Source organism: Schistocerca nitens, chromosome 5 (assembly GCF_023898315.1).
Source record: "Schistocerca nitens isolate TAMUIC-IGC-003100 chromosome 5, iqSchNite1.1, whole genome shotgun sequence".
NCBI classification, from domain to species: Eukaryota; Metazoa; Arthropoda; class Insecta; order Orthoptera; family Acrididae; genus Schistocerca; species Schistocerca nitens.
The window spans coordinates 514,623,134-514,649,091 of NC_064618.1; the positions used below are offsets into that span (position 1 = coordinate 514,623,134).

The following is a 25,958-nucleotide window of genomic DNA, read 5'->3' on the forward strand; positions in this document are numbered from 1 at the left end:
TTACTGTTGTCAGTATAAACATTGCCTTACAGAGATTTCATTCGTCTACGGGTTTTCGTTGGAAAAAATTTGCTATAGTTAGAAACTCGACTAGAGCACGCCGTTTTTCACTCACCGACATACTTACAGTATGTTACACACTGCTATATTAGAGCTAACGTTCAGAGACCTTTAGGGGCAGAGCGTTGCAACTTGCTCCAGTGAAGCAGGGAATCCGCGCGAGTAATATGCATGACATATTACACCTCAACCGATATCGAGGACAGAATGAAAATGTCCTCTCCTTAGCTGAATTATGAACACTGCTATGCGGTAGGCCCAGGTTCGATTCTCAGCCGGGTCGGAGAATTTTTTCGTTTGGGGTCTGGATATTGTGTTGTCCTCATCATTTGATCATGATCGACACGTTAATTTCCCAGTGTAGCGTCAACTCAAAAGACTTGCAGCTCTTTGGCCGAACTTCCCCAGGTAGGAACTCTCAGCCATGAATGCCATACGACCATTTCATTCATTTAATAAATAACAAAATTCGGAGGCATTACATTTCAGCTAGCCCTCGGACACGAGGCAGCATGGGAAGCGCTGCAGCTATGTCGTCTAGATGACTTCTTTAGCCGTCCAGTCACCATGGATGAGAACGTGATGTATTACAGTGAGTCCTAAACAAAGGAGCAAAGCAATCCGTGGAAATGTGTGGATTCACCAGCGCCGTATAGGGTAAAGGCAGCCGGCCGCGGTGGTCTCGCGGTTCTAGGCGCGCAGTCCGGAACCGTGCGACTGCTACGGTCGCAGGTTCGAATCCTGCCTCGGGCATGGATGTGTGTGATGTCCTTAGGTTAGTTAGGTTTAAGTAGTTCTAAGTTCTAGGGGACTGATAACCACAGCAGTTGAGTCCCATAGTGCTCAGAGCCATTTTTGGTAAAGGCATAAACATCACCGGCCAGGAGGACGCTGAATGTATTTTGGGACTGACAGGCCGCCGTGCTCACATGGGCAGTCAGTGGAGCATACTACCGAAATAGCCTAACGAGGTTGCAGGAGGCTGTCAAGACGAAGCATCACGGAAAGATATTCGAGTGTTCGCGCCTTACAACGCCCCAGCTCGAGATCAAGGCACACATGTTGTTTCATTTATCAAATTTTGTCTTGCTCCCTGTGCTCTCAGCCGACACGCAGTTACTTCTTCCTCTTTCCTACGATGAAGAAGCAATTGCGTGGCAAGCATTTCCAGAGTGACAGTGTTGCGATTTTCTAGCTGTTTCCTTCAAAGGATACTACGTTATCCATCGTTCAGAAAAATGTGTGATATTGAAGGATGAACATCTAAAGAAGGAATAACCCTAATAGGCACAGCTCTGTCTCTTAGAGGTGACAGTTAAACACCTGCAAGTATACTTACCACACACATCGAAAACTAATCCGGTATGTGACTTCTGAATGTATCTTCATTTTTACGATTTTTCTGTGGCTAATGAAGTTCATTTTACTTATAGATATCAAGATATGTCCTTTAAAAGCTCTTTTTATGACTGTCAGCTTTATGGTAACAGATATCAATGGCCTTCGTGACGTTCTTGGTGCTGGGCGGCGTCGACGCCATCAATGCCAACACTCTGCAGATCCTGGTGGAGAGCGACAGCTCGCTGGACCCGCAGCTTTCGGCCAACGTCGTTTCGGCGTGCGCGGTGCTGTCCTGTGCGGTCTTCTCCCTCGTGGTGGACCGACTGGGCAGGAGGCCGCTGCTGCTCTTCTCCTTAGGCGGTTGCTGCATCGCCACTGCATCCCTTGGCGTCTACTTCTTCCTCATCGTCTACGCCAGCGAGGGCGCCACAGACGACATCTTCTGGCTCCCTCTTGCCAGTGTCATTGTCTTTTTTGTAAGTAACTAACGTTAGCCTTTCCTCATATCTGAGTGCTTTTGTATTTATTTAGTCATTAGTAGTGATGGAGCCCTGTGAAAGGGGGAACGGAAAATTTAACTAGCGTACCTACCTTGCATGAGAAGACCCAATAGGAGGTAAAATTCCTGCCTTGCAAGAGACAGACGTACACAGGTGTAGTCATCCTTGAAATATCCACGCCACAGCATTCTTCCATGGCACTAGAGGAACCAAAAATATTGTGTACAATTTCGTACCCAATGGTAAGGACAGACGTATTTCAGAGTGGTGTGGCAACTGTCGGCGAAAGGAAGCTGGACAGGACTAGAAATGATTAGCAAACAGTAAACGGATAATTTACTTAACTTGTATTCCCCCAAACGAACAAAGACTCATTACAAGTAATGCAGCTGGAAAGAGAGTCCAGCTTTTATAATAGCAACTAGGACGAGGACCGCTCTACGAATCATAAACGATGGTGTCATAGCCATGAAGTTCCAAGAGCAAGTAGGCCATGTGGCTCCCACCGGTCGTCCTACCATCGAGGCGGCAGGGGGTACTCGTAGTCCACAGCAGCTGGAGGCGTAGCTCAGTGGGCGCGCACCATTGTGTCCTCCAGATCCCTCGCGACCACTAGTGGCGTCAGACGGAAACTTGCAATTCCGTTGCCAATTCCGCGTCGCCCGTGGGTTGCTATTGATACGTGACACCACAAAAACAGAATGATTTAGTACGTCTACATTTTATCAATGGGCTACATAGTAGAAATTGGAGGAAGAAGAGTAGGGTGTTTGAGATTTGCTGATGACATGGTCCTAGCCACAGGGGAAAAAGAATTACAGGATTTGGTGGACATCATTGCAACTAACGGAAAAAAATATGGAATGAAAATTAACACAAATAAAACAAAAGTACTGGAACTAGGAGGAAATAAGGAAATAAAAATTATGCTGAATGGAGAAATACTCGAACAGGTGCAAAATTTTAAGTATCTTGGAAGCAGCATAGAAACCGACTGGAAGTGCACCACAGAAATTAAAACAAGGATAGCAATGGCAAAAGAGGCGTTTTATAAGAAAAGGAGAATTTTCTGCAGCGGTCTGGACAGAGAACTGAGAAAGAGACTCATAAAATGTCTTGTATGGAGTTCTTCTATATGGCGCTGAAACATGAGGAAAAAAGACAGAGAAAGGCTGGAGGCTTTTGAGATATAGACATGGCGGAAGATGGAAAGAATAAATTGGATGGACAGAGTAATATATGAAGATGTACTGAGAAGAGCGGGAGAGAAAAGACAGTTACTAGATGTAATAAAGAGAAGCAAAGGAAATTGGATTGGGCATATATTAAGAAAGAATTACGGACTGATGAAAACAGTTTTAGAAGGTTATGTAGAAGGGAAAAGGAAGCAAGGAAGGAAGAGATTCCAGATACTGGATGACAGATGGACGGTACAACATGCAGCAGCCTTAAGAGGGAAGCAATGGATCGCAGAAAATGGAGAGGCAAAGGACCTGCTAATATGGCAGATAACTGATGGTGATGACATAGTTTTCCCTTTGCTCCTCTAGCGGTGGGGTACGATACTGTGGCACGGAGGTTTCGCTAAGTACCAGGGCTGCAGGAATGTATCAGCAAACGAACGAGAATTTTTGGAAGTGGTGACTGATACGAGAGCTATCGGAAAGTAGGGAACACTCGACCATTAGATGGAAACCACAGTGGCAATCCGTTGAAGCTTTGTATAGAAGTTTTGCTCAGTGCCTCGTGATAGCGTCGCGTCGGTTTTCTTAGTTCTGAGCGCACAGTGAGCACGTATAGATGCACAGAAAACTGTCTCCCTCCAAGTGTATGTTTATGTCCAAAGATTTCGCCTGATTTCGTGCGACGCCACACAATGTAACTGTAAAGCAGTTCCTTATTCGTGACGGTTCTTGGCCGCATCCTGCAGGAGCAATGAGGAGGCTCCTGCAGCGTTTTCGACGGGGAGTGATCACCCACATTACAGACCGAACTTTGCTCCCTGTGACTTTCATCTCCGCTCAGAACACCCGCTAACTTTGAATACAACATTTTGGCACAGGCAACGACCTGCAGCTTAGAAAATTGTCAGAAAGCACAGGGGACTGGCTTCTATTACGAGGGTATTAGAAGGTTGTCACAGCGCTACGACTGATGTCTATGTTAAGTCGGAGCGGCGACTATGTACAGAAGTAGCTCGAAGATGTAGCTAATTGTTGCAACTATGTTTTGATTTTTCTCTGTGATCTCGATGTCGCGACTGATCGCTCCTTACTTTCGAAATAGCCCTCGTACTTTAGAACCAACCCTCGCTGATATGGGTTTCCTCGCTTGGTGCCTGTACTACACACGTATGGATCATTCGAATAGCCGCCACTGAATCAGAAATGACGGTGAGGTTAGAGAGCCTGTTTTCATTTATGAGGTTTCGTGTACTCGGAGACTGCACTTCTACGTTGCAGTGTTTATGAGCGGCCCATGCGATAAAGTAGTGCAGCGAAAGAGGAGTAACTGAGTGATCTCAGTCTCGCTGCTCCAGTATCAAACAACTACCTCGCTACGAATGGTACTTCACTGTTTTTCCAAAGATTGTAATTATTCGTATAATTCTGCAGCTAACGCGACGGAAATGTGGGCATAAAATCCATTACGTAAATGTCAAAGTTTCCATTCCGCTATTCCACATAATGTGGGCGCAGTTGACATTGTAACAATAGACTGCTTCACTACTGTTAACACTACTCTCTGTATTCACATAAGCAGATTCCAGATTTGTTTGTATTAACATTTACAGATCTTGTTTTCACACCAAGCATTGGCACTATCAAGATGTAGCATATCCTTACAAATTAGGGCAATTATTGCTTTCTTCCAGTCTGAAAAATATCCATTAATAGTGGATATTCACTTTTCTCGTAATATCTGATATTCAAAGATACTGATAACTTCGCACTTTCAGTGCCACTTAACCTTCTCAGACTAATTAGTGCTCGTTACAATACTGAGGACGGCTCATAGTAACAAATATTCAGAGTGTTATCGACACCCATAAAATACCTCAACACAGTAAATATTGTAGCTCACAAACGAAGTCGCTGATGTGCCACGTATTGTAAACCTTACAATCAGAAATCCACTGAAATCAGCAACTTTGGTAAAGGGCAGATTATTATGGCCTGGAGCGAGGGAACGAGCATCTCCGCATACGACGATCCTGGTCGGCTGCTCGCGTGCTATTGTTGTGAACATCCATGGAAAGTGACTGAAATCGTAATCTCTGTGTTGGGCGGGCACATCATGATCATGATCACAGAACTTAGAAGTCTGTCGCTCTTACGCTACGTAGAGCTTGACAGGTGGCGATCTGTGACAGATCTGACGGTGGAGCACAATATTTGTGCAGCACAAGAGTTTATAGCATATCGCTAAACGTACGTCGAACATTGGGCTTCTCAGGAGACGACTCCTACCTTTTCCCACGTTGATTGACCGACAACTACAGTTACGATAGCAGTCGGTACAGGATCAATCTAAACGTTTCGCCTGGTCGGATGAATTTTTGTTACCCTAGGTCGACGATCGTGTCCGCATACTCTGCCTTTCATATGGGTAGTTGCTCGAAACATTCACCGTGCCACAGATGCAGGACAGTGGGGCTGTATTACACTACAGAAACATTCACTTGTCTTCCGTCAGACCTTTGTCAGTCGTCGAAGGCACCACAATAAACGTGAACAACGCGAACGTCATTGCGGCCCACTTTCGTCCCTTCATGCTTGATGACTTCCCAGACGGCGACGGCAGCTTGCAGCAGGATAACTGGTCGTATCACAAAACCAGAATTGTCTTACAATGGCTTGAGGAACATTCTAGGAGGCAGATGTTGATGTCTTGGCAAGAAAATTCGGCTACAGTTAAACCTTACGGAACACATCTGGGAAGCTAAAGGACGCCAGCTCTGCACCTACCAGCCACCGGCTTGCTTGCCTGACCTTTGCTTAGACTTTTGGTGCAACACAACCACGCGAAAACTGACAAGGTATATCAAATCCATGACAAGCAGGACCACTACTTTACTGCGCTTCAAAGGCAGACGAACAAGTAGTTAAGCAGGTGGTCTGAGTGTTTGGGCTCATCAGTGTATACAGAGAGTCTCTAACTTTTTGGGTCCAAATGAAACAGGTGATATTGAGCCCACAAGCGATTACACTGAGACAAGGAACCAATGGTTGGAAACGCATATTTATTGTCTTATGGACATTCAAAGTTTACAGTGCATAACCGTTAAAGTGATGACTCCCAGTCTCAATACATGCATGGCAATGGAGCCTAAAGTTCCGCCGCACTTTCTCAAAAACCTCTGGTGACGCATGGAACTTATAAACCATTAATCAGTTTCTAGGGGTTTCATACACTAACGTCTTGACACAACCTCAAAAGAAAAAGTCCAAGGTGTGAGGTATGACGATCGCGCTGCTCTTTGGACAGGAGGTTCTATTCCAATCCAACAATGAAGGTACTTATTGTTCAACTGATCACAGATATTAACATCGAAGGATGGTGGTGCACTGTCGTTTTGAGCCCACATCCTTTTGCAGACAACAGAGGGTACAGCCCCTAAGAATAGGGACAGCACATCTCGCAGGAACACCAGGTAAAGTGGACTGTCAAACGAGGGACAGCAAGTAGCAAGTGTAGAAGTATGAAACGGGAATTTCCCTATGGATGGTGCTAGCCGTCAGCGTAGGGCCCGTGAGACCGCGTCTGCAGCACCATCTGCTTCCTGTAACAGCGGACGACGAATGTCAACACGCAGTAACCCAAGTTCCATACGTCGGTGTCTCTTTGAAACCCGTGAACATGTCGACTTTTGTGCTACGAACTACAATTTGAGGATGGCATTGATTTTCTGTTATCATTTGTCGAATACTGCTGCAGAATCCCATTGAATGCTTGTCGAAGCTTTCGGCGAACATGCTCTTGGGAAAACACAGTGTTTCGAGTGGTTTAAAAAATTCAAAAGTGGTGATTTTGACGTGAGAAACGACGAGCGCGGGAAACCATCGAAAAAGTTCGAAGACAACGAATTGCAGGCCTTATTCGATGAAGATGACACTCAGACTCAAGAGAAACTCGCGGAACAATTGAATGTGACGCAGAAAGCCGTTTCTCTTCGGTTTAAACCTATGGGAAAGGTGCAGAAAGTGGGAAAACTGGTTCCGCATGAACTGAATAAAAGATAGCAAGCAAAAGACCATTTGTGAAATGCTGCTCGCCAGATACAAAAAATGTCGTTTCTCCATCGAGTAGTGACAGGTGATGAAAGACGGATATATATTGAGAGTCCTAGGCGTTGTAAATCATGGGTTAACACAGGCAAGCCTTCGACATCCACTCCAACACAAAATCGCTTTGCAAAGAAGACAATGCTCTGTGTTTGGTGGGATGAGCTGCTAAAAGGTGGTGAAACCGTTAACACTGATCACTACCAACAGCAAACTATCGATTTAAATTGAGGATTACGTGAAAAACGATCAGAATATGGAGAAAGGCAACACAAAGTCATATTACTCCATGATAACGCCCCATTAGACACAGCAAAACGGGCCAGGGAAACGATCGAGGCGTGCAGTTGGGAAATACTAGGTCATACGGCTTATTCTCCAGACTTGGCTCCGCCCGATTATAATCTATTTGAATCACTGGGACACTCTCTCGCTGAACAACGCTTCAGTTCGTATGAAAATGTACGGAACTGGCTTGCTGACTGGTTCGCTTCAAAAGAAGAACTTTTTTTTTTTTCATAGCCTGCGGAGAGGTGGGAGAAATGCATAAATAGCAATGGAGATTATTTTGAATAAAATATTGTTTATCAGTTTCAAACAATAGACGTGGAATTATTGCAGCCAAATTCCGGATTCGTACTTCTACACCTGGTAAGGTACTATCAGGTGATCTTGGACGTGCTCATCCACACGCTGACAGAGACTCGTTACTGGTGGTCACTGATGTGGGTGGCGTGGTGATTGTCCTCTCCAGAAATGGCAGTTGCGACTGTCGGAAACTCATCACGGGAACAGTACAAACTGGACGAAGTTCAGCACTACAGCATGCTATTGATAATCTATTAACAGAAGTGAACGCGGGCCTCAAACTCGGTTGGTCTCAGTACCTGGACTTTTTTGTGATAGGAAGCCAATACGTGTTCCACTTGTACGAGTTAAGTTGTGTGCAGGAAGTCTGTTTGTTGGTCAGGGGTGTACGCAATTTATCAGCTGCTGCCTGTACCAGGGTACAACAGACACCCGTAATTCTTGCGAGAACAGCAGAACTACATGTGCCGTTGCAAAACATGCACTGAGACTGGCTGGCGTCGCTTTGAACAATTACTATGATCTACGTCGTCGTCATGCGATGTACGCTGTTTATGTCTATATCACAATAATTGCGCATTTTCGACCATTGGTTCCCTACTTCAACATTATCGGTTGTGCACCCACTATCACCGGTTCCATTTTTACCCAATAGGTTTGAGAGACCCTGTAACGCAGGAAACAAATGTTGGTTGACTTTTCTACGAATTCCGCGATGCCTGGTGCTTTTCATGAGCCTCGCAATGACGCTTTCGCGCTGAGTAAACGCAACTGTGACGAAATATGTTTCATGAAAATCCTATAACAATCCTGTCTCGTCCCAGGCCAAAGGGCAGTACTCAGGCATTCTAAGGTTTTTTCAAGCTCTTTCCGTCGGTAGACCACACGTCCTCAACATTTTTCCTGTGACTGTTCATCTGACAAACGTCTGTTGTGCGACTACTACAATGGGCAATAGAATTACAGGATCTCTTTTCGAAACCCTTTAATTTCCAACCATTGCGACGCTTAAGTTTAAAATATATCTCAAAGATTTATCATCCCTCCTATTTCTCGCGTCCTTCTGTTGCGTGTACACGGTCGAAAAGGGGGGTGGGGGTGGGGGTGGGAGGGACACGCGACATTGTCACGTTCATGAATGAAACAGAAAAGGGTCAATTGAAGATCCCACAGTTCGGCAAAACTCTTGGTGACACTCGTCCAACTTTATTGGGAATTTTAAAAATAAACGACTATGGAAACTGCGATGCGCCTACAGGAAGACGACTGGATTTGTACGGGTGCCAATCAGTTGCCTACTCCCAGGCAGCTTGGATTAACTTTACGCTTTGTTTATGAACACGATCAGTTTTAATATACTCACCGAAGGTTTTGCTGAACTGGGTGTCGTAGAGCTACCCTTAGCCGTTTAATTCACGCATGTGTCATAGTTGAAACACCCATGTGCCAAAGTCGAACGTCCCCTGCACTCACCGTGGTCATGCCAAATGAGGACGCGAAGTAGGAGAGATGGATATTCGTAAGTATTATTTCCTGCCACAAACCAAGTTCAAATTTCGTCGAAAGGCTTTGAACGGTCCCTAGTGGTTCGAACCTATACCCGACAGCAAACGCTGTGTTCGCGCTGCGCTCCAAAGGGGTCAGATCACGTATAGTGGTGATGCAGCACACAGTGTCTCTAGAGAAGCGCGGAAACGTCTGGGGATTTTAGCAGTGCCAAAGTTTGTCGAGAAAGGGGTGTTTCCATTGATGCCGTTTATGACACCCCGTGAGACCTTTTCATGCCTATTCTGAGTGGCGGTGTGTCTGGAATATTTTCCTCAGCCGCCAATAAGAGCAATGTGCTGGGCGTCCCAATTCTAAGCTCATGGGTCAAGAAAAATGGTCAAATGACGGTAAGACGGGATGTGACGATCTCTTTATCATGTGACACGTCCATGATGGCGTTGGGCAGAATTGTGGTGAAGTTTGCTGCAAATGTGACATCATTAATTCACCTTACACGTCACTTGAACTTCTGAGCTGTGGCCTTTTTTCGTTTCTGTTGACACCTTGCTATTTAAAGTGTCGACGTCGCAGGGTTCCACTCTTTTGCAGCATTAGAGAGAATAATTTTACGCACTTTTGATCCAAATTTCAAATTTATGCAAGGCAATGCGTGGTAATTACAGGGCTTAGAAAAACCCATCCTTTCTGTTGCACAGAGCATTATGGCTCAAACGGCTCTAAGCACTATGGAACTTAACATCTGAGGTCATCAGTCCCCTAGACATAGAACTACTTAAACCTAACTAACCTAAGTACATCATACACATCCATACCGGAGGCAGGATTCGAACCTGCGACCGTAGCAGTCGCGCCTAGAACAGCTCGACTACAGCGGCCGGCTAGGGCATTATGTGCTCTTTCTAATTTAAGTCTCTCCAAACGCATACTCTCACATCTTCAATGAGTGTGACTGTTTCGAGTGTTTTTTTGGCAATGGATAACAGGTTCTTTCCGTCTTTTTATGTACTACGCGCTTCGTTATTTTTATGTTGTGTGTCAACTGACAGTCCCTGCAATAAGTTTCGATCCTCTGTGGCCCTTTCGGCACGTCGCTAAAATCCTCTAGGTGTAGCAACTGCTCTCAGTACATCATCATATGTGAACAGCTACGCTAAACTTCCGACGTTATCCACTATGAGACTTCCTTGGCTAAAAAAAAGTCAGCATACATGACCCACTCACATTAATGTGACCACCTGTCACAAGCCTGAATAACCTCCTTTTGCGGTGCGGACGTGCAATAAGAGAGTCAGTGAGACTGGTAAGGTGCCGACAGCGATATGGAACCGTGCCAACATCTGTGATAGGTTCATCGACTGGACTTAAGTCCGTGGAGTTGCTTGGCAAGATACGGTTAACTTATCCTGGTGCTCTTCCAGGCATGCACGTACATTGTGAACTGTGTAATAGGTTTCATTGTCATGTTGGTAGACGCCATCAAGCTGAGGAAAAAACAAACTGCATGTAGGGGTGGATATGGTCGTCAAGGATACATGCATACTGATATTGAATTGCAGAATGACGAGATAACCCAATGTACGCCACAAAAACGTTCCCCAGACCATGACGGTCCCTCATCTACCCTTTGTTCGATTGTTGCAGTGCCTTATGCGCCAACGGCCATCTGTCTGATGAACATAAAACGTGATTCGTCTGAAAAGGCCACCTGTCACCGCTCAGTGTACGTCCAGCTGCACGTTTACTCGCCTGTACACAGCTCTGCAGCCGTCATTCATCCCTGGATCTATGGCCCGTGATGCACCTCAGTTGCTTCGGCGCCTGCTTTGGGTAGTGCCGTTTTGCAACGCACGGTGTATTTTGACCATGGCGGCATGCGAACAGTTTATAAACCTAGGCGTTTCGAAAATGCTTCCACCCTTGGCCCTAAAGCCAATGATCATGCCCTCTTAGACATTAGATAAATCGCCCTGTTTCCCCACTGTAAGTACTGCACAGTTTTCCATGTCCCTCCCACATGTTTTACATAACCTCCATCGGTTGTGCTGCCCCTCCCATCTGTGATTGATTATTGCAGGTTGATGTTGAACAAAGGCAGCGTTCATACTGATGTGACTGGACCGTGTATTTGTTTCACAAACAGTCGTGGAAGATACTTCCGTGTTCCTCGTATTTTGAGGGTCGTTCCGTTACAGAAAACAGCCATAGTGGTAATCGAACCACAGTTTCACCTCAATTGTAAGACAGTGGGTTTTTCCGTACAGATTTGGCTTAACAGCTCCCATTTCTTGTCATATGTTCTCTTGTGGGTTAAACATACTTTATTTGCACTCAGTCACATTCACGATATGACAGGAAAGAGAGATGACTGGGGAGACAACCGAGGGGAACATGGTAATCATGAGGGTTAAAATGTGTCAGATACAGTCCAATATAATAGCCAAGTAACATTATCAACAGTGTGATGTACAGATTCAAGAGCGTGCATTCAAATGACCCCAAACCACAGGCATTTACGACTTCAGAGGTGTCAGGCGAGAGTTCACTGCACGGCAGGGTGAAGGTCTGTTGTGTTATCTAATGAGAGCTGGTTCTGCCTCGTTGCCAGTGATGTCCGTGTGCATTAGTCATCCCTGTACTGACGGAGCAAGTACAACAAACTGACATCCGGCACTTTCAAAACACTTTGCATGCTCATTTCCATTCCTCCATTCAACATCCTGGGGGTCAAACCAGTTATTAATGTACCAGCATTTCACATTTGCGGTGACTTATCTCGCGCTTACACTGACCTGTGATGTTGCATTGTTACTCACTTAAACATGTTACCTAGACAAATGTATTCCCGCGGTTATTACCCATTGGTGCCAAATGTGTGTCTGACGCTTCCTGGCTACGCTATGTATCCTTTAGTATTCGCCGGACCTGGACGACAAGATTTCACTGGACTAGCAGTGTAAATTAAGCAGATGTATCCCTGCGTGCTACTAACCCCAGTAAATCAGTAAGTTGATCGAGTGATTCTCAAGAAGTATATCTTAAGAATCAGTCTTTAAGCGGGGAAAGATATTTCAGAGATGAGTCAGGAACTTTAATTAACTCAACCTACCCCCACTGACGCAGAGCGGATGAATGGGTTTTAGGAAACATACATTGCAGTCGTAGGTCACAGATTGCCTACAACCTGCCGCTTCTTAGGGCCGTAACAGATAAAAAGTGATGCCTCACGACTTTGGCAGGTATCGGTGAACACTTTGTGTCCCTATACGAGTACATATTTATGAGGTGATTTACAACTCCTGTTGCAGGCTTCCAGAGTTGTAGAGGAGACTTAGTAGGGGAAGTCTCGATCGGTAGAAGAGAGGACTTTCACGGTATCGAAAATGATCAAGTGCTCACAGCTCTTAAGATAAGCACTTTACGACAAACGTTTATTGGATTTTTTTCCTTTTTTATTCATGCTAACAGCTCTCAAAGTATGGAAAGCAGAGTCAATGCAGTAGAAGAGATTTGTTTCACACTACTGAAGATGAAGAAGTGCTCATAGCTGCTAAGTTATGCATTTTAGAGCCCGTGTTTGCTATTCTTCCTTGGCTTTCAATAATCGTTCCTGTCATATCCCTAAATACTGACCATTCATTCTGAGACACCCTGTATACAGGGTGTTTCACAATTCCTTTTATCGGCTTCTAGGAGGTGTAGAGGAGTTCGGTACACAAAGTTTTAATAAGGGTTCCATGTACTCAAATGTGCCATTCGAACATAAAATAAGTCTGATTATAGGAACATCTCCCAGTTCTCCAATATAGTAAGAACAGGGCGCAGACGTCAGTTCCTTTTGTTATTGTGACCTCACATGCACTTTTCATCCGATTATAACGACGCCAAGATCGACGTCTGGCCATCCATACTTGGGTTTTCCGCGGTTTCCCTAAATCACGCTGGGTAAATGCCGGGATGGTTTCTTTGAAACGGCTCAGTCAGTTTCCAATATGAGTAATTGAAACGTTCAGAATGTATGTTCCGTCTCTAGCTCCCCGACGTCGACGGAACCTCCAACTCTAGTCTTCCTTCCTTTTTTCTCAACTACGGCTTACAGAAACCGGTACGTTCGTAGCCAGGAAGGTAGATTGTGGTGTTCTTTAGACGAGCAGCATTATCGACTCTGAAGAGGATGTCCTTCGCCACCTAGAGAGAATCTCCCGACGAGTACTCGAAACATTGCCCACGGGGTGGGTTTCTGTATGTCAAAGACGTCGAAACTATTTTTCTTTACTGTGTGCGCACTGTGAATCAGGTGATTTGAAAGTAACTTGATCGTTTAATGTATTTTGCTTCCTTCCAAGTGGTACATTTTCAGACATGATTCTCTTATTAAAATTCTTATACAAAGCATCGTCTACATCTCCTAGAAGCCTGTGATAGGAATTGTGAGATGAATCAGGAACTTAAGTTAACTCAGCCTATCCCCGTTGACGCAGCGCAGATGAATGGGTTATAGGAAACACACATTGCAGACTGTACCAGAAGGAATGGTCAATATTAATGGGTATGGCAGCAAAGACCATTCGAAGCCAAAATGTCTGGTAAACAAGGGTTATAGAAATGCACACCTTAACAGCTGTGAGCATTTTTTTCGTCCTCAGTAGCGTGAGGCAAAGCTCTTCTACTGCAATCCCTTTGATTTCCATATTTTGGGATGTGGCAGTAAGAACTAAAACAGGAAAACATTTCCAGTAAATTTGGGTTCTACAGCGTACATCTTAAGAGATGTTAGAACATGGACACCTTCGCTACTGTAAAAGACAGCTCTTCTACTGAACAAGTGGCCATAGTTCTTAAGATATGCAGTTTAGAGACCATGTTCACTACACCTGTAGCTTGCAATGATCGTTGCTCTCATACCTGTGAATTCTCCTGGGACACTCTGTACATACAGGTCGGAAGCAAAATCTGACCCCACAGCGCATTTCCTTGCATATTGACAGCATAAAAATTTCTGTAACAGAACTTCATCCCATGCATATTTTCGATAAAAATTACGATCAAAATGTGGCACCAGTTTCGCAGCACTATAACTGCATGTCCGGTACGTATTTCCATTCAATACCTTGTACGTGTTCTGCCCAATCAGTGCAGTAGGTAGATTTAAGCTGTAGAATACTCGAGTACGAGTGTTCGAGTCGAAGTCTAGGTATAATTTTTTATTTTCTAATTTGGGACTGCCTGCTCAGGCATCTGGACTTCTGTGCAACAATGTACCCGTCTTATACAAAACAAATACAATTATTTAATACTAATACGGAAATGAGAACAAAATCGTTGCTATAATTTAATTTTTAAAGATTCGTTTTTGGTTTAAATGATCACTTTGTTCACTTCAACACACAACGCGCCTTCCCGTTTTTCGGATCGTTGTCAGAATAGCTTCTCTTCTCTTGAGTTACTCCCGTTTCCTCAAAGTAATAAGAAACCAATTGCAACCCTCTCCTGCTTAGTAGTAAACCTACCCAAGGGATTCATCTCAGTTTTGATGGGCTTTGAATAGATTGTAGTATAGAGCAAAGTAAGAGACATGTATCTTTTTATACGTGCCCATACCGCCGTTTAGGGGTTGAAACATCCATCTCAAGAAAATTGACCCCACTTTTGCTTTAAAGACAGTGATACTATTTCTGAGTCCTACCATGAAATTGCATTCGTCCAATCTTCTTTTTATTTTTTATTTTTTTGTTTTTTGGCCCTAACTACTCACACTTCCCTGTTATTGTACAGATTTACAATAATTTTACAACAATAATTTTTCAACAATAATGTACAAATAATTTCAAATATAACACAACTAATCCTAAAAAGGTTACAACTGGAAAACAAACAAAAATACACCAGCTGTAAAAGTAAAATAGATACCACACAAAATATTTTATATTTCCTAAAATTAAAGGAATATATGTGTATAGAACAACATATGAGAACAACATCTGCACATTACACTCTTAGAATATATTTACTCGAGAAAGACTTATGAAAAACCCAACATGACAATTGGTGCTGAAGCGGACACTTAAGAGGCGCGCTACAGTTATACAGAGGTATTTCTAGCTTACCTCTGAGAAATGCGTCTTTCGAATACTGCTTTGTCACATACGATTGAATTATGTACCGTCAAACGGCGGAAAACAGAATAGTTGGTGGAGCGGATTTCGAACAAAATGACAATGACAAATCTGTCTTCATCGTTTTAACGTACATTAAAAGCTATAGAACTTATATTTGAAGTTCTTCTTATATCTGTTACCGTTCCAACGATATTCATTCAGAAGTATTAAACTCGATTTTTTTTAAAAGGGCTTTTCACTTCCTTAATGGTCGTATGGGCATATACAAGAAAATATGTATCCCTTACTTTGCTCTACACTACAACATATTCCAAGCCTATCAGGATCGAAATGAAGTCTATCATTTGGTTAGGCTTACTTGTTAATATATTCCGGCTTCTCTTATTCTAGGTGGTTCGCCTGCAACTACGCAAATCAAACAGCCACACCATCTACGCGTACTGTTTTGCACTACTTCATCAACACCATGCGGACTCAGTTTCCAGTACAACTTCCTATTATTGGTTCTGTCGATTATCACTTTTATGCTTACGACTTTGGCAGATAATTAACTTTTACTGATAATTACTCTTTACGAATAGTTGGGACAAATCTAACTAATATGTGTTACGTTCAACGTTAAAAAACTATAGTCGTAAGATATGTATCGTTTACTAATCAGTGTATGCTACAGCGTTATTGGACATAACAGAACCAGACATAAAAAATACGCCTACGTCTGTAATCGAATTCTCGTACTCGACAATTCCACTACAAAAATATATTCGCTGCACTAACTGAACAGCACATTTATAGTATCCAATTTGGATGCTTGTCATACATGTGATTACAGGGCTGTCAGATTACATTACTTTGGGACCCATTTTCTGTCGAAAATACGTATGAGACAACATTTTGTTACGGACATTTTTTACAGTTAGTCTACAAGAATTCGCACAGTGACGTCAAACTGCGTGAATTTTAGTTCACCTTCAACACATTTACTAATTTGTTTGATGTCGCTTTAGGCAATATTAGCACTATGTCTTTTGTCAATTCACAGTTATCCTTTTTCGTTAAGCTGCATCAGCAGCATCAATCGAGAAATTCCACGAACGGCACACTGATAGAGAGCTTATGTCACTTGTTCATCGTATTGTTTCTAATATGGTGTTAATTGTAGAATTAGGCTTAAGTGTACGTTTCAGGGAACTAATATAATCGTATGTAAGAGATTGTGTACGCGAATAGAGAGAGAAAGTGAAAGAGAGAGAGTGAGAGAGTGTGGGGAGAGGACTAGGCGTCTTAGAGGTGCACCGATAATTCTGTACCGAACATCGTGCTTGGATGTTAGGTTTTGTTCGTGGAAACGTCTCTGTATAGTCCCTAATTTGTGTGAACGTTGACTAAAGTCACAAAACTTTCTTTACTGCGAATACGTCGGAAAAACCTGTGTGACGTGGATGCACAGATTAAACGGTCTACCCGTAATTAATGTGTAGCTCTAACTCGTAACTATTTTCCTAACGCTATTTGTGGGTGTGGAATAATTTGTCAGAGATATGAAAGACGTATAAATTTTGAAGCTTTATTTATATTTTTAAATTATACTAAAATTGTAAAATACGAGACTATAAATGGATGAATGTGTCATTAATATTTTGTTTATGATTAGTCAATTATCCTTTATTCGTCTAGTATTTTAACTCCTTTTGGTCTATGTATTTAATAGAAAATTTAGGAGGAAAATATATCACCTATTGAATCATCCAAGATTTCGCGGGAACTCTATGACAAGTAAAAGGAACACGCTGCTATCACTCATAATTTCATCCACTGATCGATGTATTTGTTCGAAAAATATATTAGTTTCTAAGACCATATTCATATGGCTACATGCATGTCTTATACAGCTTTTCATATTTCATTAAGTGATGGTGATCTTATTCTGAGAAAAAATTCATTCGAAATGTCTTTCCTTGTACCTTACTGACTCCCTTGATAGACTTGAACTATTTTACAATTCCGCAGCTTTCTTTGCACGAGAAATTGTGTACAATCTATACAATACATGTGTAGTGTCGTCTGAAGTTGTATTTCGGTCAAAAAATATTTACGATTAAGTAATCGTTCGTTCGACATACTGAATATGATTACATATCGGTGTTATTCCACGCATATTGTCATAACTATATTAAATATTTAATTGTCTTAATGAAAGGTTTGAAAACTTCGTGGCAAATAAAATACAGTACATTTATCTCAACGGGGACAAACTGTCCTACGTCGATGTAGGTGTGAGTGTACCAAAAGGGTATAAAATTCCAATTTTTGATGATCCATGTAACAGACAGGGCGAATAACATCGGAAGCCAGTACTATGCGGCCTCATAACGAAACACGATTACCCATGTATTACGTACAAGCCAGTGCAAATACTTAATTGAATGTGAGCTCCACAGCACAATAGAAGTAATACACATATAAGTACTGTTAAAGTTAACGTACCTGGCTCTCTTGTTATCAGAAAAGATTATAACTGACACAATAAAATACCTTCGAAAGGTCACAGGGGATCCCAGGTGGGTGATATACTATTATTTAAAGATTTTAATACGCATCCAGTAAATTTAAAAACAGCAGATTCAGTATAAAGGCGCTTTTAAAATCCATTACTACTCAGGCGCTTGAAAACTCTGAAATTCATTACATACTTAAAAATTTTAAGAAATGAAGCAAGAAGTGGCACTGAGTGGTAGTTACTGACATCTGTGCAGTCACCCTTTTTGCAGAGAGCCCTAACACTGGTATATTTCAATCTTTCTGGAAAAAAACCTGAGTTAATGATGCACCACGTAAGTGTCTATCAACACTGCATGTTGTAAGGCTACGAATGTATAGTGTCTTGATGAATAATTTTTCACCTGAAATTAATATCACGTTTTAAAATCATGTTGTTGTTGTGGTCTTCAGTCCTGAGACTGGTTTGATGCAGCTCTCCATGCTACTCTATCCTGTGCAAGCTTCTTCATCTCCCAGTACCTACTGCAACCTACATCCTTCTGAATCTGCTTAGTGTATGCATCTCTTGGTCTCCCCCTACGATTTTTACCCTCCACGCTGCCCTCCAATACTAAATTGGTGATCCCTTGATGCCTCAGAACATGTCCTACCAACCGATCCCTTTTTCTGGTCAAGTTGTGCCACAAACTCCTCTTCTCCCCAATCCTATTCAGTACCTCCTCATTAGTTATGTGATCTACCCATCTAATCTTCAGCATTCTTCTGTAGCACCACATTTCGAAAGCTTCTATTCTCTTCTTGTCCAAACTATTTATCGTCCATGTTTCACTTCCATACATGGCTACACTCCATACAAATACTTTCAGAAAAGACTTCCTGACACTTAAATCTATACTCGATGTTAACAAATTTCTCTTCTTCAGAAACGCTTTCCTTGCCATTGCCAGTCTACATTTTATATCCTCTCTACTTCGTCCATCATCAGTTATTTTGCTCCCCAAATAGCAAAACTCCTTTACTACTTTAAGTGTCTCATTTCCTAATCTAATACCTTCAACATCACCCGACTTAATTCGACTACATTCCATTATCCTCGTTTTGCTTTTGTTGATGTTCATCTTATACCCTCCTTTCAAGACACAGTCCATTCCGTTCAACTGCTCTTCCAAGTCCTTTGCTGTCTCTGACAGAATTACAATGTCATCGGCGAACCTCAAAGTTTTTATTTCTTCTCCATGGATTTTAATACCTACTCCGAATTTTTCTTTTGTTTCCTTTACTGCTTGCTCAATATACAGATTGAATAACATCGGGGAGAGGCTACAACCCTGTCTTACTCCCTTCCCAACCACTGCTTCCCTTTCATGCCCCTCGACTCTTATAACCGCCATCTGGTTTCTGTACAAATTGTAAATAGCCTTTCGCTCCCTGTATTTTACCCCTGCCACCTTTAGAATTTGAAAGAGAGTATTCCAGTCAACATTGTCAAAAGCTTTCTCTAAGTCTACAAATGCTAGAAACGTAGGTTTGCCTTTCCTTAATCTTTCTTCTAAGATAAGTCGTAAGGTCAGTATTGCCTCACGTGTTCCAGTATTTCTACGGAATCCAAACTGATCTTCCCCGAGGTCGGCTTCTACTAGTTTTTCCATTCGTCTGTAAAGAATTCGTGTTAGTATTTTGCAGCTGTGGCTTATTAAACTGATTGTCCGGTAATTCTCACATCTGTCAACACCTGCTTTCTTTGGAATTGGAATTATTATATTCTTCTTGAAGTCTGAGGGTATTTCGCCTGTTTCATACATCTTGCTTACCAGATGGTAGAGTTTCGTCATGGCTGGCTCTCCCAAAGCCGTCAGTAGTTCCAATGGAATGTTGTCTACTCCGGGGGCCTTGTTTCGACTCAGGTCTTTCAGTGCTCTGTCAAATTCTTCACGCTGTATCGTATCTCCCATTTCATCTTCATCTACATCCTCTTCCATTTCCATAATATTGTCCTCAAGTACATGGCCCTTGTATAGACCCTCTATATACTCCTTCCACCTTTCTGCTTTCCCTTCTTTGCTTAGAACTGGGTTTCCATCTGAGCTCTTGATGTTCATACAAGTGGTTCTCTTATCTCCAAAGGTCTCTTTAATTTTCCTGTAGGCAGTATCTATCTTACCCCTAGTGAGATAAGCCTCTACATCCTTACATTTGTCCTCTAGCCATCCCTGCTTAGCCATTTTGCACTTCCTGTCGATCTCATTTTTGAGACGTTTGTATTCCTTTTTGCCTGCTTCATTTACTGCATTTTTATATTTTCTCCTTTCATCAATTAAATTCAATATTTCTTCTGTTACCCAAGGATTTCTACTAGCCCTCGTCTTTTTACCTACTTGATCCTCTGCTGCCTTCACTACTTCATCCCTCAAAGCTACCCATTCTTCTTCTACTTTATTTCTTTCCCCCATTCCCGTCAATTGTTCCCTTATGCTCTCCCTGAAACTCTGTACAACCTCTGGTTCTTTCAGTTTATCCAGGTCCCATCTCCTTAAATTCCCACCTTTTTGCAGTTTCTTCAGTTTTAATCTACAGGTCATAACCAATAGATTGTGGTCAGAGTCCACATCTGCCCCTGGAAATGTCTTACAATTTAAAACCTGGTTCCTAAATCTCTGTCTTACCATTATATAATCTATCTGATACCTTTTAGTATCTCCAGGGTTCTTCCATGTATACAACCTTCTATCATGATTCTTAAACCAAGTATTAGCTATGATTAAGTTGTGCTCTGTGCAAAATTCTACCAGGCGGCTTCCTCTTTCATTTCTTAGCCCCAATCCATATTCACCTACTACGTTTCCTTCTCTCCCTTTCCCTACACTCGAATTCCAGTCACCCATGACTATTAAATTTTCGTCTCCCTTCACTATCTGAATAATTTCTTTTATTTCGTCATACATTTCTTCAATTTCTTCGTCATCTGCAGAGCTAGTTGGCATATAAACTTGTACTACTGTAGTAGGTGTGGGCTTCGTATCTATCTTGGCCACAATAATGCGTTCACTAAGCTGTTTGTAGTAGCTTACCCGCGTTCCTATTTTCCTATTCATTATTAAACCTACTCCTGCATTACCCCTATTTGACTTTGTGTTTATAACCCTGTAATCACCTGACCGGAAGTCTTGTTCCTCCTGCCACCGAACTTCACTAATTCCCACTATATCTAACTTTAACCTATCCATTTCCCTTTTCAAATTTTCTAACCTACCTGCCCGATTAAGGGACCTGACATTCTACGCTCCGATCCGTAGAACGCCAGTTTTCTTTCTCCTGATAACGACATCCTCCTGAGTAGTCCCCGCCCGGAGATCCGAATGGGGGACTATTTTACCTCCGGAATATTTTACCCAAGAGGATGCCATCATCATTTAATCATACAGTAAAGCTGCATGCCCTCGGGAAAAATTACGGCCGTAGTTTCCCCTTGCTTTCAGCCGTTCGCAGTACCAGCACAGCAAGGCCGTTTTGGTTATTGTTACAAGGCCAGATCAGTCAATCATCCAGACTGTTGCCCTTGCAACTACTGAAAAGGCTGCTGCCCCTCTTCAGGAACCACACGTTTGTCTGGCCTCTCAACAGATACCCCTCAGTTGTGGTTGTACCTACGGTACGGTTATCTGTATCGCTGAGGCACGCAAGCCTCCCCACCAACGGCAAGGTCCATGGTTCATGGGGGGGTTTAAAATCATAATGATCTTTATTTCAGATGAAGATGTGAGATAAGTTTTCAATTCACTAAATTTCCTCTGTGTTGCTTCTTCAGCATATTATTTTGCTTTCTTTTCAGAACTATTTGCACCAATTTACTCACCTATTCTTAAAAAGTAATTATTAAAAATATTTGCTACACATGGACGAACATTCTTTTAGATTGGTCTCTTTTTCTTTAACAGAAATAATGCTACCTCGAAAAGCTTCTTTTCCTGCCTCCCGTTTAAGAATATTCTGTATTGATTTTATTTTATTTTCTGATCTGTCCATCCTAGAGAATCCGTTTATACACCCTGCGTCGTTTATTATTTTTTTGCTGCGATCATAAAGTATAACTTTTTCCATTTTTATTTACCTTTAGGGACACTATTTATAACATATGAATGATTCGAACAGAATATCTGAAACTACATTTCTTAATTAGGTTCTTTGAGGAATAACACACTGCCTTAATTTCATTAAATTCCTTATGACGACTTCAGCGCAATTAGGACTATCTAGCAAAACGTGATTGTCTTTGTCTTATTTCATACGACTTTTTCCAAATAATATATTTTTGAGACCTTTCCTCTTTGGTTCATATATGTGTAGTAGAAGGGTCTATTCAGAATTATAAGTCGGTAAGTAATCTTTTTTCAAACTTTTTGTTTATTTTTATCTATTTACTTGTTTTCGTTGCGCAGTTAAATTTTCCTTTTTATTCCAATACACTACAGCCATGCTGGGACAGATCTTTACTGAAGCAAGGGCAAATTAACACTGTATGAACAACCCAAACTCCGATGTACGTACACCAGGTCCTGTCACAACAAAATAACGCTATAGAGTTACTACTCTCAAGGTGCAAAATATCAAGTGACACCAACAAAGCAACCAAAACTATTACTTCAGAGTGTGCGACACAACGAGCTATCCACAAATCAGTTGCCCCTGAGTATGGTTACCGAACCCCTAGATTTACTGTACGGAAGTATACGGATATCAGTCCTCTATCCCCAAACCAAAACCCACATCTTCAAGTTCCTTACATCTCATCAAATACTTCCCTACTAATAAATAATTGCAAATAATTGCAATCCCGGGAAATTACAAACCATATTCACATATCTCTTAGCATAACTGTGCCTGTTAAACAAAACCTAACTCTTCATCCACGAAAACAGCATTTTGAAGTCACACAGAAAACACACACACAGATATATATGGCCTTTTAATGTACCCTTCTCGACACTTCCTAACTTATGGTACAAATGGTACTGCCTCTCTGTTGCATGTAAAAGGTTGGGAACAATTAAATTGTTAACAAACATACGGTGTCCGGTGCCACTGTCCCTTTTACCAATTTCAATATTTTTGGTGGAGATTGTCGGCTGCACTCTCAGCGCCACCTTCGATAGTGGGCTGTAGCCTCTCTGGACTGCGAAGGTGATAGGTTTTCGCGCATTGTAGAGCGTCACGGACAAAAACGTACTGAATTCTGACGCTATGACACAAACAACAAACGTACGAAACAAACATTAAAAAATTTTACAGATATTCAAATGAACATTTGCTGGGTTTTAACTCGTATCCAGATGTCACTTTCAATAAGGAAAACCGATAAAAAGTTATGTGTGTCACACAGCACAAGTCTCGTGAAGATATTCATTAGCTGTTGAATACAGAAATGACAAAGTCAGAAAACTGAAGTAAAATGCAACCTACGTAAACTTTTTCGAAAACTGACAACTGATACTGAAACAAACAGAACATAGGCTGCATAATATTATATATTGACGACTTAATGGCATGTACGTTGTTACGTTTAAGGCGGTTGGGAGCCGTCAAGGGCGCTCCATGATACGAAATCAGAGACTCAATGCAGACAGCAGGCAAAATTGGCAGCACTTAGGTTACCAGAGCTAAATAATAACACCAGAGTACCTTAGATTGCAGACGCTCTAGGCAGCAATGTCCGTGTGAGAGAAATGTCATTTCAGAAAATTAACTGGTAATTCCGACCCCCGCCTAGACGTAATTATAAGGCGTCGGAGTAGATGACGGCCATGAAAATTTCTGTCTTAGCAGAAGCAGCAAGCTTGATTATTGTTCCTGAGAACTGCAACGTCAGTGAGTTTCCACAGGTTAGATTGCTACTACAGCAAAACCCCTCACAAAAGGACGGAGTGGCGAAGAGCAAAGGCATTGTTGGTTCTGGAATCCGAGCCGCCAGTGTGTCAACTACTGTGAAAGTCAGCACAGACACAAAGAAGGATGGAGAGAAGCTGCGATCGCCGGTAGTAGGAATCCTAAGGGATCTGTACATTAAACTTCCAGATTAATACAAAACTTTCATTCTATTAAGGAGAGAAACGTAACTTCTCATTATGAAGTGGCTTCCAGTACCACCTAAAAGCAATTACGATCACATGTACTCTCTATTATTACTCACAAAAGCATCGTCTTCCTATTACTCAATATCGATAGTCTAGAAGTCTGCAACCGAACTGGGGCCCACCAACGATTGGCAGCGGGCTAAGTCAGCGCCGACAGAGGACGCTGAACTCTGTCTTCCTGGATTGTGGCGCTGCTCGCTGTTTTCATTGGCGAGCAGGTCAACGCCTTCTTGATGCTGTGGCACCACGCTGGTGGGTGTGTAGTCGATGCTTTAGGGCTGCACAAGAGTGCTACTACTGCAGCCCACACTCACAAAAGTGCTGAGGTCGTAAAACTGTTGTTGCTGACGATATTAGGAGTGGCTGGCACGTTTAGCTTTCAGCTGAGCCCTGTTGGTACCTAACTTGCTCTACCGAGTAGGGGAAGGGAAGGAATCTAAATGTACGTGGCCAGAGGCGCCCTGGAGGTGCAGTGCACCACGCCAGATTGGCCGAAGCTTGCTAAGTGTTGGTGCATTTGTGCATCGACTACAGGAAGGAAGACATTACGCACCGCCACTATTCGTTAAAAACCCATGTTTTTGTATTCACAAGGAGTTCTCAGTCAGATCGTTGGGGCACCTACTGCATGTTGCTCGCGGTCAGCCTTTGTAAGATCCGACATGTCTATTTTCTAAATTGGAGTGATGCTCACATGTTTGTACTTAACATGCTGCTAGTGTTCACTATTTCTGTTAGCAGTCACTCCTGTGGATTCAGACACTGACTTCTGTTGACCTACAAGCTGCCTCCTTTGTTTTTTCTAATGTTTAGAATTACCCTTCAGTATAGTAGCTAGTCTGAGCGCCAATAAATGGTGTTAATCAGACCCTGAATTTCACGAGTCTCCAGCTGAAATCATCCTGTTGACTGCCACAATCCGCACCTCTCGTAGGTGCCCTGTGACACTGGGAATGTCTTTCTGCATTTGCTCATAAACGCTTGGAAATTGCAGACTTATCTAAGCCTCCTGTCTTCCGTCCATCTTGTTAGGACACGATATAGCTAAACATTTTCTCGTGTCAGATGTGGAGGATTTCCGTAACGATTTTTGTGATACATAGGGACTTCGCACGTACTCCGTCCAGCGGCATGACTGAACTCATGGCTTTGAGAATCACGTGATATGCAGCAGTTGCACTCCAGCGAGAACAGATGGAGCATGAAGAGCTGAAGAATGATGCTGAGGTCTGGAGATTGATGCCTGAAGAGGGGACGCGACTAGGGCATCCATGCCTATGAGACTTCATGACAACGCAGGGGTCACAGGAACAGCCGACCGATAATGAGACGTAGCTGCCGATGCCATCCATGGAGGACCTCCAGGGCAAGGACAAGGGGCGACAGCGTGACCCAGCAGCAGGCAATACATGGTTCTTTCGAGAGTTTCGTCGTCAGCAGTGGCCATGAGCAGACAACAGGCAGCGGGATGCAATGGCCTGGTACAGCTTAGCTGCTGCTTGGCTCAGCTCAACTCACCTCTTCTCAGCAGAGCACTTTGCTTTCAGCAGTCACGCTGTCTCATCTCGACTCTGCACAACACACCAGCACACAAAAGTAAGTTATGGCCTTGTATAGTTGCCAATGGCGGAGCCGTAGTGTGCAGCATTAGTATCAGTGGTACCCTTAAATTTATTCCCCAGGCTTTAGATGGTACTAAATCTGTATTAAATGGAATTCCTAATAATGTGGGCATAGCTTTTGAATTAGTACTTGCTGCTGATCGCCCAATATTCCTAAAATTCGAAAAACCTGTTTTCAGGGCCTTGCACGAAGTGCCCATGTGTGAATTACCTTCCACCTCGGAAGCAGTGAGAAATATTTTGTTGCAAAATTACTCTCGATGAAAGAGTCAGCTGTTATGTCCACCAAGGAGGTGATAAAATTCAT

General features: G+C 42.6%; 1 protein-coding gene across 1 annotated transcript in view; it reads left to right on the forward strand.

The window, feature by feature from the left end:
• LOC126259853 (facilitated trehalose transporter Tret1-like) overlaps positions 1-25,958 on the forward strand; it is a 118,504-nt gene that overhangs the window by 84,274 nt on the left and 8,272 nt on the right. The window contains exon 4 of the mRNA XM_049956908.1: positions 1,551-1,877. Coding sequence (XP_049812865.1) covers positions 1,551-1,877 — 327 coding nt within the window. The remainder of the gene's footprint in view (positions 1-1,550; positions 1,878-25,958) is intronic.